This window comes from Cherax quadricarinatus, chromosome 79 (genome assembly GCF_038502225.1).
Source record: "Cherax quadricarinatus isolate ZL_2023a chromosome 79, ASM3850222v1, whole genome shotgun sequence".
NCBI lineage: Eukaryota > Metazoa > Arthropoda > Malacostraca > Decapoda > Parastacidae > Cherax > Cherax quadricarinatus.
The window spans coordinates 19,461,615-19,475,992 of NC_091370.1; the positions used below are offsets into that span (position 1 = coordinate 19,461,615).

General features: G+C 43.1%; 1 protein-coding gene across 1 annotated transcript in view; it reads left to right on the plus strand.

The window, feature by feature from the left end:
* The window catches only part of LOC128702806 (uncharacterized), a 106,262-nt gene that overhangs the window by 51,171 nt on the left and 40,713 nt on the right, over window positions 1–14,378 (plus strand). Inside the window, exon 5 of the mRNA XM_070102053.1 lies at window positions 11,010–11,084. Within this exon, the coding sequence (XP_069958154.1) occupies window positions 11,010–11,084 (75 nt within the window). The remainder of the gene's footprint in view (window positions 1–11,009; window positions 11,085–14,378) is intronic.

The window sequence follows — 14,378 nt, forward strand, 5'->3', positions numbered from 1 at the left end:
AATTTAGAATAGCAATATGTACACTATGTACAGTGATAAGTATAGTGCACTCCACGGTAAGCAAGGCAGAAATAGAAGCCACAAGATAGCAGACCGTGCTTCAACCAGCTCTAGAATGGGAATGACAAGGGCAGACAGGAGAGTGGTACCCACATAACCTCTGCGATTGCCAAAACCATCTTCTTATTGGCTAGAACCTGGTCACTAGTTGAACGACGGGGCCCCATCATCAACTCTTAGCAACCTGGTTCGCTGGTTGGGGGAGATAGCCTGTAAATGAGGGTGTGTACATGCGCCGAATAAAGGTTACGTACTCTTTGCATGCCACACCCCCACCCCGAGAAGGCTCAGGATTAGGCTGCCACCTCCCAGTGGTAACCGTGCCGCCATGGCACAAAATAATGGGACCGCCTTTCCTCTCCACCATCCAACTCTTAGATAGTGCTCAGCTTTTCTCGTGACAAAAAGCCAAACCCTAAACTCAGAGTGAGACAGCATTCAGTCAGGCTAGCATAGGTCCAAGATACAGGCGGACGGTAGCCCGCATCCCCTCACTAAAAAAAAAAAACCCACACCAGGGGATAAAAAAAAAAGAGCGTGAAAAGGGGTTACCACAAATAATATAACATCCTAACCTAAATAAATAAAAATATTAGACTCTAGATAAAGAGTCCGCCAACACATTTTCTTTGCCGGCAATATATTTAATTCTGAGTGAGTATGGTTGCAGTCTTAGCGTCCAGCGCTTGAGCCTTGTGTTGTGGTTCTTCATGGCTTGGAGATATACTAGAGGATTGTGATCACTGTAGACTGTGACCACCTGCGATGTCTGGCCCACATAAACATCGAAATGCTCCAAAGCCAGTACCAGCACGAGGGCTTCTTTTTCAATGGTAGAGTAAGCCCTCTGATGTGGCTGGTACTTGGCTGAAAAGTATGCTACAGGCTGCAACTCCTCATTCTCGTTTTGTAATAGTACTGCCCCAACCCCAGACTCACAAGCATCAACCTGTAATGAAAAAGGTTTGAAGAAGTCTGGAGACAAGAGAATGGGTGCAGTACACAATATTCTTTTTGCTTTGTCAAAAGAAGTTTGACAATCTGGGGTCCAATTAAAGGGAACTTTGTGACTGGTAAGAGAGGTAAGAGGGGTTACAATATCTGAGAAATTCTTACAGAATCTTCTGTAAAATCCTATCATGCCTAGGAAACGTTGAAGAGATTTCCTATCATGAGGAACTGGATAATCTTTAATAGCAAGAACTTTAGCAAGTTTAGGTGCAACTTTACCACTACCTACTTCATGGCCTAGAAAAGTGACAGTGGCCTGGCCAAAGGAAGATTTAGATAAATTAACTGTTAAATGGGAACTCTTAAAGGTCTCAAAAAGAGCCTTAAGTCTAAGTAGGTGTTGATCCCAAGTATCAGACACCACAACAATATCATCTAGGTACGCTGCCGTGCCTTCAAGTCCTTTAATAGCCTGATGGATAAGTTTCTGGAATGAAGAGGGGGAATTTTTCATTCCGAAGGGGGTAACTGTGTATTGATAATGACCTCCTGGAATTACGAAGGCAGAGATTTCCTTCGCCTTATCCGTCAAAGGTACCTGATAGTAACGTTTAAGGAGATCTAACTTGGACACAAAAGTAGCCTTACCCACAAAGTCAATTACGTCATCCAGACGAGGAAGAGGGTAAGCATCTGTAATTGTGACCTCATTCACCTTACGGTAGTCTGTACACATACGAAACCCTCCATCAGCCTTCTTCACAAGGATGCACGGTGAAGCCCATGGACTAGATGACTCCTCCACTAAACCATGCCTTAACAAAAATTCTACTTCCTGCTGAAGTAACCTTTGCTTTTCAGGATTAGCTCTGTAGGGGGAGAGTTTAATTGGTTTAGAGTTTCCCACATCTACATCATGATAACCTAACGTACATTTTTTCGGCACATCCGAAAAAATATTAGGATATGACTGTAGAAGCTCAGTTAAATTTGTTGCTTGCGTTTCAGATAATCCCTCCATTAAAGGGCTAGGATCCTTGAGGAGGACAGAATTTGAAAGTTTAATATTAATTTCAGAGATAGAGTGCAAAGAATCAGAGTCGTCCTCAGAGGTAGAGGACAGAGTCATTACTGGGACTTTATCTGGTGTATGGAAATATTTTAATTGATTAATGTGGTAAGTTTTAGTTTTTGAGGTCTTATCAATGGGAGCTACCACATAATTTACATCAGATAATCTACTTACAATCTGCATAGGTCCCGTAAATCTAGCTTTCAAGGTGTGGCCAGGTATAGGTTCCTGCACCAACACCTTGTCTCCTGGATGGAAGGAGCGGAATTGTGCACTTCTGTCATACCTCTGTTTCATCTTACTTTGAGCAGTCTTTAGGTTAGCCTTGGCTAACTGACGTGCCACCTTCAACCTTGAAGACGGGTTGTAGAGTGTTGAGCTAACGTCTTCTCCCATCCATCCTTCTTTGAGCACCCGAAGAGGACCTCGTACATTGTGCCCAAAGATCAGCTCAAACGGACTATACCCTGTAGACTCTTGCACCGTCTCTTGTACTGAGAACAGCAACAAAGGTAGTGATTCATCTCAGTCTGTAGGAAAGTGCATGCAAAAAGTTCTCATCTTGGTTTTTAACGTTTGATGGAATCTTTCCAAGGCGCCTTGGGACTGAGGATGATAGGCAGTGGATAAGTTGTGGATTATCCCTAACCTAGTTAATACTTCCCTAAATGCTTTGGCAGTAAAGTTAGTACCTTGATCACTTTGAATAGTTTTAGGAATGCCAAAACAAGAAATGAATTTGGTTAAAGCTTTGAGAATAGCTTTAGTATTAATACTACGCATGGGAATTGCTTCAGGATATCTGGTTACTTTATCCATAATCGTAAATAAATATTGATTTCCAGACTTTGACCTAGGTAGTGGACCTACACAATCTATAATTAAATCTGCAAAAGGTTCTCCATCAGCAGGTATAGGTTGGAGAGGTGCAGGTTTAATGGAATGTCCAGGTTTCCCTACTTGCTGACATTCTCGGCAACACCTAATATGATTCTTCACATCTTTCTTTAATTTTGGCCAATAAAATTCTTTTGTGATTCTATACAAGGTTTTTGTAATTCCTAAGTGACCTCCTAATGAAGTATTATGAGCTATATTTAATATTTGAGGTCTAAGCTTGGTTGGAACCACTAACCTGTCATACAATTGCCGGCCCTCTATCTCCTTTCCAGTCTCAGTGCAGATCAAATAATCGTTTTTAACTTCATACTTGACCGGATGACCCAAAGAGGATTTACCCATGGCTGCCTGAAAAGCGAATTTTAAAGAAGGGTCCTTTCGTTGTTCCTCCCGGAAGGGCAGTCCCTCGGGCATGGAAACAGAGACATCTGGCAATCCTGGAACCTGGGAATAGGAAGGCTTGATCGGGGTCTGTTCACTTGATTTACGAGGCTCCGGCCGGTGTGCCTCATAAAACAACGTGGCTATTCCGAGATCGGAGTCGTCCAAGGATAGGTCAACATTCTCTCCAGACAACCCTTGGGATGTTGCCCGAGTTATGGCCAACACCGGAGAAGAATTACTCATTATAGGTTCAGGACACGCACTAACAGTAGTAATGTTATTACCCAGTAATAACATAGCATCTTTCATGGGGAATCTTTTGAGACACCTACAGTCAAGTACCCAGTGTAATATTTGCACTGTACATAAATTTTATGCAAAGGAACAGAATATATAGCTCCTCCAAATGCTTCCAATAAAACAGAGGAATTCAAGGAAGTGTTCTCTGAAAGGGGTAATATTCCTTCTCTTACAAGTGAGCAATATGCTCCAGTATCTCTAAGGGTCTTTACTTCAGTTGTTTCTGAGTTTTCCTGAAGGGAAATAAGACTCTTGCAATAATAAGGGGCCATACCTTTTTCTACTTCTCTCGGGGACATGTTACTAGGGATATTAGAGATTTTCCCAATGGGTTGGGGTTTATGGGGGCAGTTGGGACGGATATGACCTACTTCGTTACAAAGGAAGCAGACGACATGCTTGCCCTTTACTTCCTGCGGACGTTGCAACTGGTGTCGCTCTGGCTGGTGTCTCTCTGGATACTGTTGTCGAGATGCACCATGTTGAGTAGCTTGTCTCTCAGCAGGTAGACCATAAGTTGAGAAGCGTGGCTCACCAGGTGACTTAGTTGGCTGACGTAGACGTTCTCCCTCCGGCTGGCACTTCATTCTCCAAGGTCGACGATCTCTGCTCATGCCAGGCTGTTGAAAAGAGAGACGGGACCGGTCGGACAAGGAGCGGTTAGTTTCGAAGGAATCAGCCAACCTGGCTGCCTCCAATGCAGTGGTTAAGTCACGATCCTGCAGAAAGACTCGAACCTCTGGTCCCACAGACTCCAGCAGGTTATCAATCAGAATAAGCTGTACCATCTCCTCAAAGGTAGAGACACCACTTGCTTTATACCAGCTGGTAAAAGCTTTGGTTTGCTGTCTCACAAAGTCCACTAGGGATTGACCAAGCTGTCGTCTGCCCAGCTTGAAAAGTTTTTTATATTGGGCTGGGATACATGTATATGCTCCCAACACTGTGGTCTTCACTACTTGATAATCAGAAAATTCAGCGTCATTTAATACTGACGTAAATTCCTGTGCCTTACCAAACAATGCTGTATGAACCAACGATGCCCAATGCTGTTCCGGCCACCTCAAGGCTCGAGCCTGATTTTCGAAGCTTTCGAAAAATTGTTCTGGTTCGGCCTCATTGAAGCGGGGAACAAACTGTACTGCTTTCTGTAAACTAAAATTATTTACAGAATGCGAAAACTGCCTCCTTTCTCTTTCCCTATCAAATTCTTTACTTGCGAATGCTCTCTGTTCCCTAGTTTGCTCAAGATTGATTTTTGCCAGCTCAAGTGCCAACGACGCTGATTCACCTTGAGACAACCCAGCTGCACTATACTGACCATTTTGCTCCGTAGGTGTATCATCTTCCTCCTGCGAGAACATAGGAGTTTTTGCCCTAGCTCCCGTAGAGGGAGGAATCTGATGTGCCATCTCTTCTTCTATAAGTCTGTCAGCAATCAGTGAACGCAGTTGCGCAGCTGTGAGAGTGCGTTTGTATGTAATGCCAATGGAATGAGCAATTTTCCAACAACGCTGTGGGGACAATTTAGGCAGGTTATACAAAGTATATGCCGACACCAGACGTCTGACTCGTCTAGGTGGCATAAGTTATTCGCTATGCACAGTACGATTGCAGAATACCCCAACGTAACACGTTGCAGAACACGCTTAGCTATGCACAGTACGATTGCAGAATACGCATACAAGCAAAGCCGACTGCAAAATTCTCCACACCGAACAGGCTAGTAACAACTGACACGCAAAATTTGTAAAGCAATGCCAGACAGCTACACTGTTCTAGAAGATTGACCGTAGCGAAGCGAGCACACTGAACAAGCTAGTAGCGAGCTGTTGAACGATCAAACAATAGCAAGGCTGACCATAACAGTAACTGACACGCAAAATTTGTAAAGCGTAGGCAAAGCTAATGCAATGCCAGACAGCAAGCTGCACAATGTTCCTGCTACGAGCTTCACCCTAAGCTCAACCGTTTCTCTAAGTCCAGCTCCAGCTCTCGGACAGGCTACCCATATTACAACCCAGAATTCCAACTGGCCTGTTATCCCGGGTGTAATGGGAGCAAAATAAACATAGCAGAAAAAGTTTAGACTTATATTATCCTTCACTGTTACAAAAAACGCGATTCTAAAAGCTTAGAGATCTCCAGTGAATACTAGAAAGGACTGTCCTTCTAGCATCCAGCCTGTTACTGGGTTTTCGTAACAAGTAGTCAGTATCCTTGTCCAATTATCCATTAGAATTCAGTATAATTCAATAGTGCTTCAGGATTACAACTGGTAGGCTACTAACTAGAGAAATTAAAATTTAATAAATTTATTAAGTATCGTCTAGAGGTATATTATCAAAGTAAATTAAATTAATAATAATCAAAATAATAATAATCACTTCTCTCGTATACAGTATTATTGTGCTGAAAGCACATATCACATTTATAATTCTTAAGTACCGTCTGGTATATTAACATTTAATTAGATATTACAAATAAATAACAAAAAGGCACAATACCGTCCTGCTCCACCTCTGTTAGTGTGACTTTGTCAATGGTCCAAGTCGGACCGAAACGTCGTCGTAAGCTTCTCTCTTTTATGTGCGGGTTATTTGTGTATAGATATTACAAATATGTACAAGTAAGTTTGTGTGTATGTGTGTAAGTGCTCTAAGTAGTTCGCTATGTCTCAAGACTCGACTAGACTTAAACAAGTGACTGACAAAGTCCTCAAATAAACTAAGTTCTTGACCAACTGGCAAACAGAACAGTCTGTTTGAACAATAAAACGACTGATAAGCCGAACAGCAATATAACAAGCAACTGCGACACAGAATCAGGAACATGGAGATAATATAACGACACTAAGTAGGGACCATCTGCAGATCCTCCACAAAAGTCACAAAACTCCCATACTACTGAATCTAAGTTCAGCATAAGAAAATTCCCGACTGTGATAATACACAGATACCAGTACAAGTTAGGTCAGAAGCTACAGCTCAGGACCTGAGTTGTTTAGTGTGTCGATGCGACACACAACCTCAGTACAACGTCGAAAATCACAGGTCTATGCAGTGTTCTGTGAACAGTCTCCAGAACTAACAATAATGAGACGAGACGATCTTCCAACAAGTGCCTATAAGGGAGATTTAGGCACTTTGTCTGGAATACGTCCAACCAACCAGCGAGTCTAGACCAGACTGAATACTTTAGGTGAGGTGAGGACAACCCCCCTCGATCACGTGATGGCTCCGTGGGTCGCTGCCCAGCAAGAAGCCGGCAGGGAAACGAGCAAAGAGCGATAATTACAGTAGTTAGACAATCAAGACTTGACCTGAGCACATAATATGTTACATCCTACCTAACAAAAGGAAACTAAGTCAAATAATAATAATACAAAGCAATATATTTACGATTTAGCTATTATCGCAAATATAAGCAATATAAAATTATATGAAAAGGTAATATACAAGTAATATACATAATATACATTATATATATTGCAACCCATTCAGGGGTTGCAACATTCACCAATTTAGAACAGCAATATGTACACTATGTACAGTGATAAGTATAGTGCACTCCACGGTAAGCAAGGCAGAAATAGAAGCCACAAGATAGCAGACCGTGCTTCAACCAGCTCTAGAATGGGAATGACAAGGGCAGACAGGAGAGTGGTACCCACATAACCTCTGCGATTGCCAAAACCATCATCTTATTGGCTAGAACCTGGTCACTAGTTGAACGACGGGGCACCATCATCAACTCTTAGCAACCTGGTTCACTGGTTGGGGGAGAAAGCCTGTAAATGAGGGTGTGTACATGCGCCGAATAAAGGTTACGTACTCTTTGCATGCCACAACCACCATCGCCACTACCACCACCACTACCACCACCACCACCACCGTCACTACCACCACCACTACCACCGCCAATACCGCCACCACCACTACTACCGCCTCTACTACCACCATCGCCACTACCAAAGCCACTACCACCACCACCGCCACTAGCACCGCCATTACCACCACCACCGCCACTACCATCCCCGCCACTACCACCACCACTGCCACTACCACCACCACCACCGCCACTACCACCACCACCACTACTACCACCACCACCGCCACTACCACCGCCAGTATCACCACCGCCACTACCACCATCAGTATCACCACCGCCACTACCACCGCCACTACCACCACCACTACCACCACCACAGCCACTATCACCACCGCCACTACCACCACCACTATCACCACCACCACTTCCACCGCCACTACCATCACCACCACGACTACCACCGCCACTACCACCAGCACTACCACCACCGCCACTATCACTGCCACTACCACCACCACCACCGCCACTACCACCGCCACTATCACCACCACCACTACCACCACCACCACTACCACTGCCACTACCACCACCACCACCACTACTACCACCGTCACTCCCACTGTCACTACCACCACCACCACTGCCACTACCACCACCGCCACTACCACTGCCACTGCCACCACCACTACCACCACTACCATCACCTCCAGTGCCACCACCATCACCGCCACTGCCACCGCAACTGTTACCGAAGCCGGAATGTTGAGGTGGCCTCGTGTTGTGGCCTCGTGTTAATGTGGCCTCGTGTTAAGGTGGCCTCGTGTTGAAGTGGCCTCGTGTTAAGGTGGCCTCGTGTTAAGGTGGCCTCGTGTTGAGGTGGCCTCATGTTAAGGTGGCCTCGTCTTCAAGTAGCCTCGTGTTAAGGTGACCTCGTGTTGAGGTGGCTTCGTGTTAAGGTAGCATCCTGTTGAAGTGGCTTCATGTTAAGGTGGCATCGTGTTGAGGTGGCCTCGAGTTAAGGTGGCCTTGTGTTAAGGTGCCCTCGTGTTTAGGGGGCCTCGTGTTAAGGTGGCCTCGTGTTAAGGGGGGCCTCGTGTTAAGGTGGCCTCGTGTTAAGGTGGCCTCGTGTTAAGGTGGCCTCGTGTTAAGGTGGCCTCGTGTTAAGGTGGCCTCATGTTAAGGTGGCCTGGTGTTAAGGTGCTCTTGTGTTAAGGTGGCCTGGTGTTAAGGGGGCCTGGTGTTAAGGTGGCCTGGTGTTAAGGGGGCCTGGTGTTAAGGTGGCCTGGTGTTAAGGTGGTCTCGTGTTAAGGTGGCCTGGTGTTAAGGTGGTCTCGTGTTAAGGTGGCCTGGTGTTAAGGTGGTCTCGTGTTAAGGTGGCCTGGTGTTAAGGTGGCCTGGTGTTAAGGTGGCCTGGTGTTAAGGTGGCCTCGTGTTAAGGGGGGCCTCGTGTTAAGGTGGCCTCGTGTTAAGGTGGTCTCGTGTTAAGGTGGCCTGGTGTTAAGGTGGCCTGGTGTTAAGGTGGCCTGGTGTTAAGGTGGCCTGGTGCTAAGGTGGCCTGGTGTTAAGGTGGCCTGGTGTTAAGGTGGCCTCGTGTTAAGGTGGCCTGGTGTTAAGGTTGCCTGGTGTTAAGGTGGCCTGGTGTTAAGGTGGCCTGGTGTTAAGGTGGCCTGGTGTTAAGGTGGCCTGGTGTTAAGGTGGCCTGGTGTTAAGGTTGCCTGGTGTTAAGGTGGCCTGGTGTTAAGGTGGCCTGGTGTTAAGGTGGCCTCGTGTTAAGGTGGCCTGGTGTTAAGGTTGCCTGGTGTTAAGGTGGCCTGGTGTTAAGGTGGCCTCGTGTTAAGGTGGCCTGGTGTTAAGGTTGCCTGGTGTTAAGGTGGCCTGGTGTTAAGGTGGCCTGGTGTTAAGGTGGCCTCGTGTTAAGGTGGCCTGGTGTTAAGGTTGCCTGGTGTTAAGGTGGCCTGGTGTTAAGGTGGCCTGGTTTAAAGGTGGCCTCGTGTTAAGGTGGCCTGGTGTTAAGGTTGCCTGGTGTTAAGGTGGCCTGGTGTTAAGGTGGCCTGGTGTTAAGGTGGCCTCGTGTTAAGGTGGCCTGGTGTTAAGGTTGCCTGGTGTTAAGGTGGCCTGGTGTTAAGGTGGCCTGGTGTTAAGGTTGCCTGGTGTTAAGGTGGCCTGGTGTTAAGGTGGCCTGGTGTTAAGGTGGCCTGGTGTTAAGGTGGCCTGGTGTTAAGGTGGCCTGGTGTTAAGGTTGCCTGGTGTTAAGGTGGCCTGGTGTTAAGGTGGCCTGGTGTTAAGGTTGCCTGGTGTTAAGGTTGCCTGGTGTTAAGGTGGCCTGGTGTTAAGGTTGCCTGGTGTTAAGGTTGCCTGGTGTTAAGGTGGCCTGGTGTTAAGGTGGCCTGGTGTTAAGGTTGCCTGGTGTTAATGTTGCCTGGTGTTAAGGTGGCCTGGTGTTAAGGTTGCCTGGTGTTAAGGTGGCCTGGTGTTAAGGTTGCCTGGTGTTAAGGTTGCCTGGTGTTAAGGTTGCCTGGTGTTAAGGTGGCCTGGTGTTAAGGTGGCCTGGTGTTAAGGTGGCCTGGTGTTAAGGTGGCCTGGTGTTAAGGTGGCCTGGTGTTAAGGTGGCCTGGTGTTAAGGTGGCCTGGTGTTAAGGTGGCCTGGTGTTAAGGTGGCCTGGTGTTAAGGTGGGTTCAAGGTCTTCACTCTCCTGGACACAGTTAACTTTGGGAAAGGTACATTAATTCATCATTGATTGTCCTGAATAAGTTGAACTAAGGCTGGGAGTGATAGTTCCACTGCCTCTTTCATTGTTTTTCAGAGGAAAGGTCAAAGGTCAGAAGGAAGCAGAGGTCAGAGTGAGAGTGAAGCATCTCTGGGTCCCTAAACTCTTCAGGGAACTTTCAGAGATATTTTTAACAGGGTTAAATCTGACTTCTGGTATCACTTCATTTTTGTCACCTCTGACCTCTCCACCACCGCCTTGACCTCTCCACCACCGCCTTGACCTCTCCACCACCTGCCCTGACCTCTCCACCACCTGCCCTGACCTCTCCACCACCGCCTTGACCTCTCCACCACCTGCCCTGACCTCTCCAATACCTGTCCTGACCTCTCCACTACCTGGTCTGACCTTTCCACCACCTGCTCTGACCTTTCCACCACCTGACCTTTCCACCACCTGACCACTCCACCACCTGACCACTCCACCACCTGACCACTCCACCACCTGACCACTCCACCACCTGACCACTCCACCACCTGACCACTCCAACACCTGACCACTCCACCACCTGACCACTCCACCACCTGACCACTCCACCACCTGACCACTCCACCACCTGACCACTCCACCACCTGACCACTCCAACACCTGACCACTCCAACACCTGACCACTCCAACACCTGACCACTCCACCACCTGACCACTCCACCACCTGACCACTCCACCACCTGACCACTCCAACACCTGACCACTCCAACACCTGACCACTCCAACACCTGCCCTGACAAGTTTCTCCCTGGCAGACGCATCGTTCACACTGGCCTGGTTGAACTTCCCAGCCTCTCCAAACTGTCTACCCGGAGCATCATCCACATGGTGTAAGTTCAGTCTTCTCTTGTTTTATATATTGCAATGTCATCGTTCTAGTTACACATAATTTATCCTCACACCACTTGGTGTAATTATAGTGTGTTTGTGTCACAGGTAGTTAGTATTGTAGTTATAATTGTTTGTGTCACAGGTAGTTAGTATTGTAGTTATAATTGTTTGTGTCACAGGTAGTTAGTATTGTAGTTATACTTGTTGTTTGTGTCACAGGTAGTTAGTATTGTAGTTATAATTGTTGTTTGTGTCACAGGTAGTTAGTATTGTAGTTATAATTGTTGTTTGTGTCACAGGTAGTTAGTATTGTAGTTATAATTGTTGTTTGTGTCACAGGTAGTTAGTATTGTAGTTATAATTGTTGTTTGTGTCACAGGTAGTTAGTATTGTAGTTATAATTGTTGTTTGTGTCACAGGTAGTTAGTATTGTAGTTATAATTGTTGTTTGTGTCACAGGTAGTTAGTATTGTAGCTATAATGGTTTGTGTGACAGGTAGTTAGTATTGTAATTATAATTGTTGTTTGTGTCACAGGTAGTTAGTATTGTAATTATAATTGTTGTTTGTGTCACAGGTAGTTAGTGTTGTAGTTATAATTGTTTGTGTCACAGGTAGTTAGTATTGTAGTTATAATTGTTTGTGTCACAGGTAGTTAGTATTGTAGTTATAATTGTTGTTTGTGTCACAGGTAGTTAGTATTGTAGTTATAATTGTTGTTTGTGTCACAGGTAGTTAGTATTGTAGTTATAATTGTTGTTTGTGTCACAGGTAGTTAGTATTGTAGTTATAATTGTTGTTTGTGTCACAGGTAGTTAGTGTTGTAGTTATAATTGTTTGTGTCACAGGTAGTTAGTATTGTAGTTATAATTGTTTGTGTCACAGGTAGTTAGTATTGTAGTTATAATTGTTGTTTGTGTCACAGGTAGTTAGTATTGTAGTTATAATTGTTGTTTGTGTCACAGGTAGTTAGTATTGTAGTTATAATTGTTGTTTGTGTCACAGGTAGTTAGTATTGTAGTTATAATTGTTGTTTGTGTCACAGGTAGTTAGTATTGTAGTTATAATTGTTGTTTGTGTCACAGGTAGTTAGTGTTGTAGTTATAATTGTTGTTTGTGTCACAGGTAGTTAGTATTGTAGCTATAATGGTTTGTGTGACAGGTAGTTAGTATTGTAATTATAATTGTTGTTTGTGTCACAGGTAGTTAGTATTGTAGTTATAATTGTTGTTTGTGTCACAGGTAGTTAGTATTGTGGTTATAATTGTTGTTTGTGTCACAGGTAGTTAGTGTTGTAGTTATAATTGTTGTTTGTGTCACAGGTAGTTAGTATTGTAGTTATAATTGTTGTTTGTGTCACAGGTAGTTAGTATTGTAGTTATAATTGTTGTTTGTGTCACAGGTAGTTAGTATTATAGTTATAATTGTTGTTTGTGTCACAGGTAGTTAGTATTGTAGTTATAATTGTTGTTTGTGTCACAGGTAGTTAGTATTGTAGTTATAATTGTTGTTTGTGTCACAGGTAGTTAGTGTTGTAGTTATAATTGTTGTTTGTGTCACAGGTAGTTAGTATTGTAGCTATAATGGTTTGTGTCACAGGTAGTTAGTGTTGTAGTTATAATTGTTGTTTGTGTCACAGGTAGTTAGTATTGTAGTTATAATTGTTGTTTGTGTCACAGGTAGTTAGTGTTGTAGTTATAATTGTTGTTTGTGTCACAGGTAGTTAGTATTGTAGTTATAATTGTTGTTTGTGTCACAGGTAGTTAGTGTTGTAGTTATAATTGTTGTTTGTATCACAGGTAGTTAGTATTGTAGTTATAATGGTTTGTGTCACATGTAGTTAGTATTGTAATTATAATTGTTGTTTGTGTCACAGGTAGTTAGTATTGTAGTTATAATTGTTGTTTGTGTCACAGGTAGTTAGTATTGTAGTTATAATTGTTGTTTGTGTCACAGGTAGTTAGTAATGTAGTTATAATTGTTGTTTGTGTCACAGGTAGTTAGTATTGTAGTTATAATTGTTGTTTGTGTCACAGGTAGTTAGTATTGTAGCTATAATGGTTTGTGTGACAGGTAGTTAGTATTGTAATTATAATTGTTGTTTGTGTCACAGGTAGTTAGTATTGTAGTTATAATTGTTGTTTGTGTGACAGGTAGTTAGTATTGTAGTTATAATTGTTGTTTGTGTCACAGGTAGTTAGTGTTGTAGTTATAATTGTTGTTTGTGTCACAGGTAGTTAGTGTTGTAGTTATAATTGTTGTTTGTGTCACAGGTAGTTAGTATTGTAGTTATAATTGTTGTTTGTGTCACAGGTAGTTAGTATCGTAGTTATAATTGTTGTTTGTGTCACAGGTAGTTAGTATTGTAGTTATAATTGTTGTTTGTGTCACAGGTAGTTAGTATTGTAGTTATAAGTGTTGTTTGTGTCACAGGTAGTTAGTGTTGTAGTTATAATTGTTGTTTGTGTCACAGGTAGTTAGTATTGTAGTTATAATTGTTGTTTGTGTCACAGATAGTTAGTATTGTAGTTATAATTGTTGTTTGTGTCACAGGTAGTTAGTATTGTAGTTATAATTGTTGTTTGTGTCACAGGTAGTTAGTATTGTAGTTATAATTGTTGTTTGTGTCACAGGTAGTTAGTATTGTAGTTATAATTGTTGTTTGTGTCACAGGTAGTTAGTATTGTAGTTATGATTGTTGTTTGTGTCACAGGTAGTTAGTATTGTAGTTATGATTGTTGTTTGTGTCACAGGTAGTTAGTATTGTAGTTATAATTATTGTTTGTGTCACAGGTAGTTAGTATTGTAGTTATAATTGCTTGTGTGACAGGTAGTTAGTATTGTAGTTATAATTGTTTGTGTCACATGTAGTTAGTATTGTAGTTATAATTGTTGTTTGTGTCACAGGTAGTTAGTATTGTAGTTATAATTGTTTGTGTGACAGGTAGTTAGTATTGTAGTTATAATTGTTTGTGTCACAGGTAGTTAGTATTGTAGTTATAATTGTTGTTTGTGTCACAGGTAGTTAGTATTGTAGTTATAATTGTTTGTGTGACAGGTAGTTAGTATTCTAGTTATAATTGTTTGTGTCACAGGTAGTTAGTATTGCAGTTATAATTGTTTGTGTGACAGGTAGTTAGTATTGTAGTTATAATTGTTTATGTCACAGGTAGTTAGTATTGTAGTTATAATTGTTGTTTGTGTCACAGGTAAGTAGTATTGTATTTATAATTGTTTGTGTCATAGGTAGTTAGTATTGTGGTTACAACTGTAGTTTGTATCATGGGTAGTTTG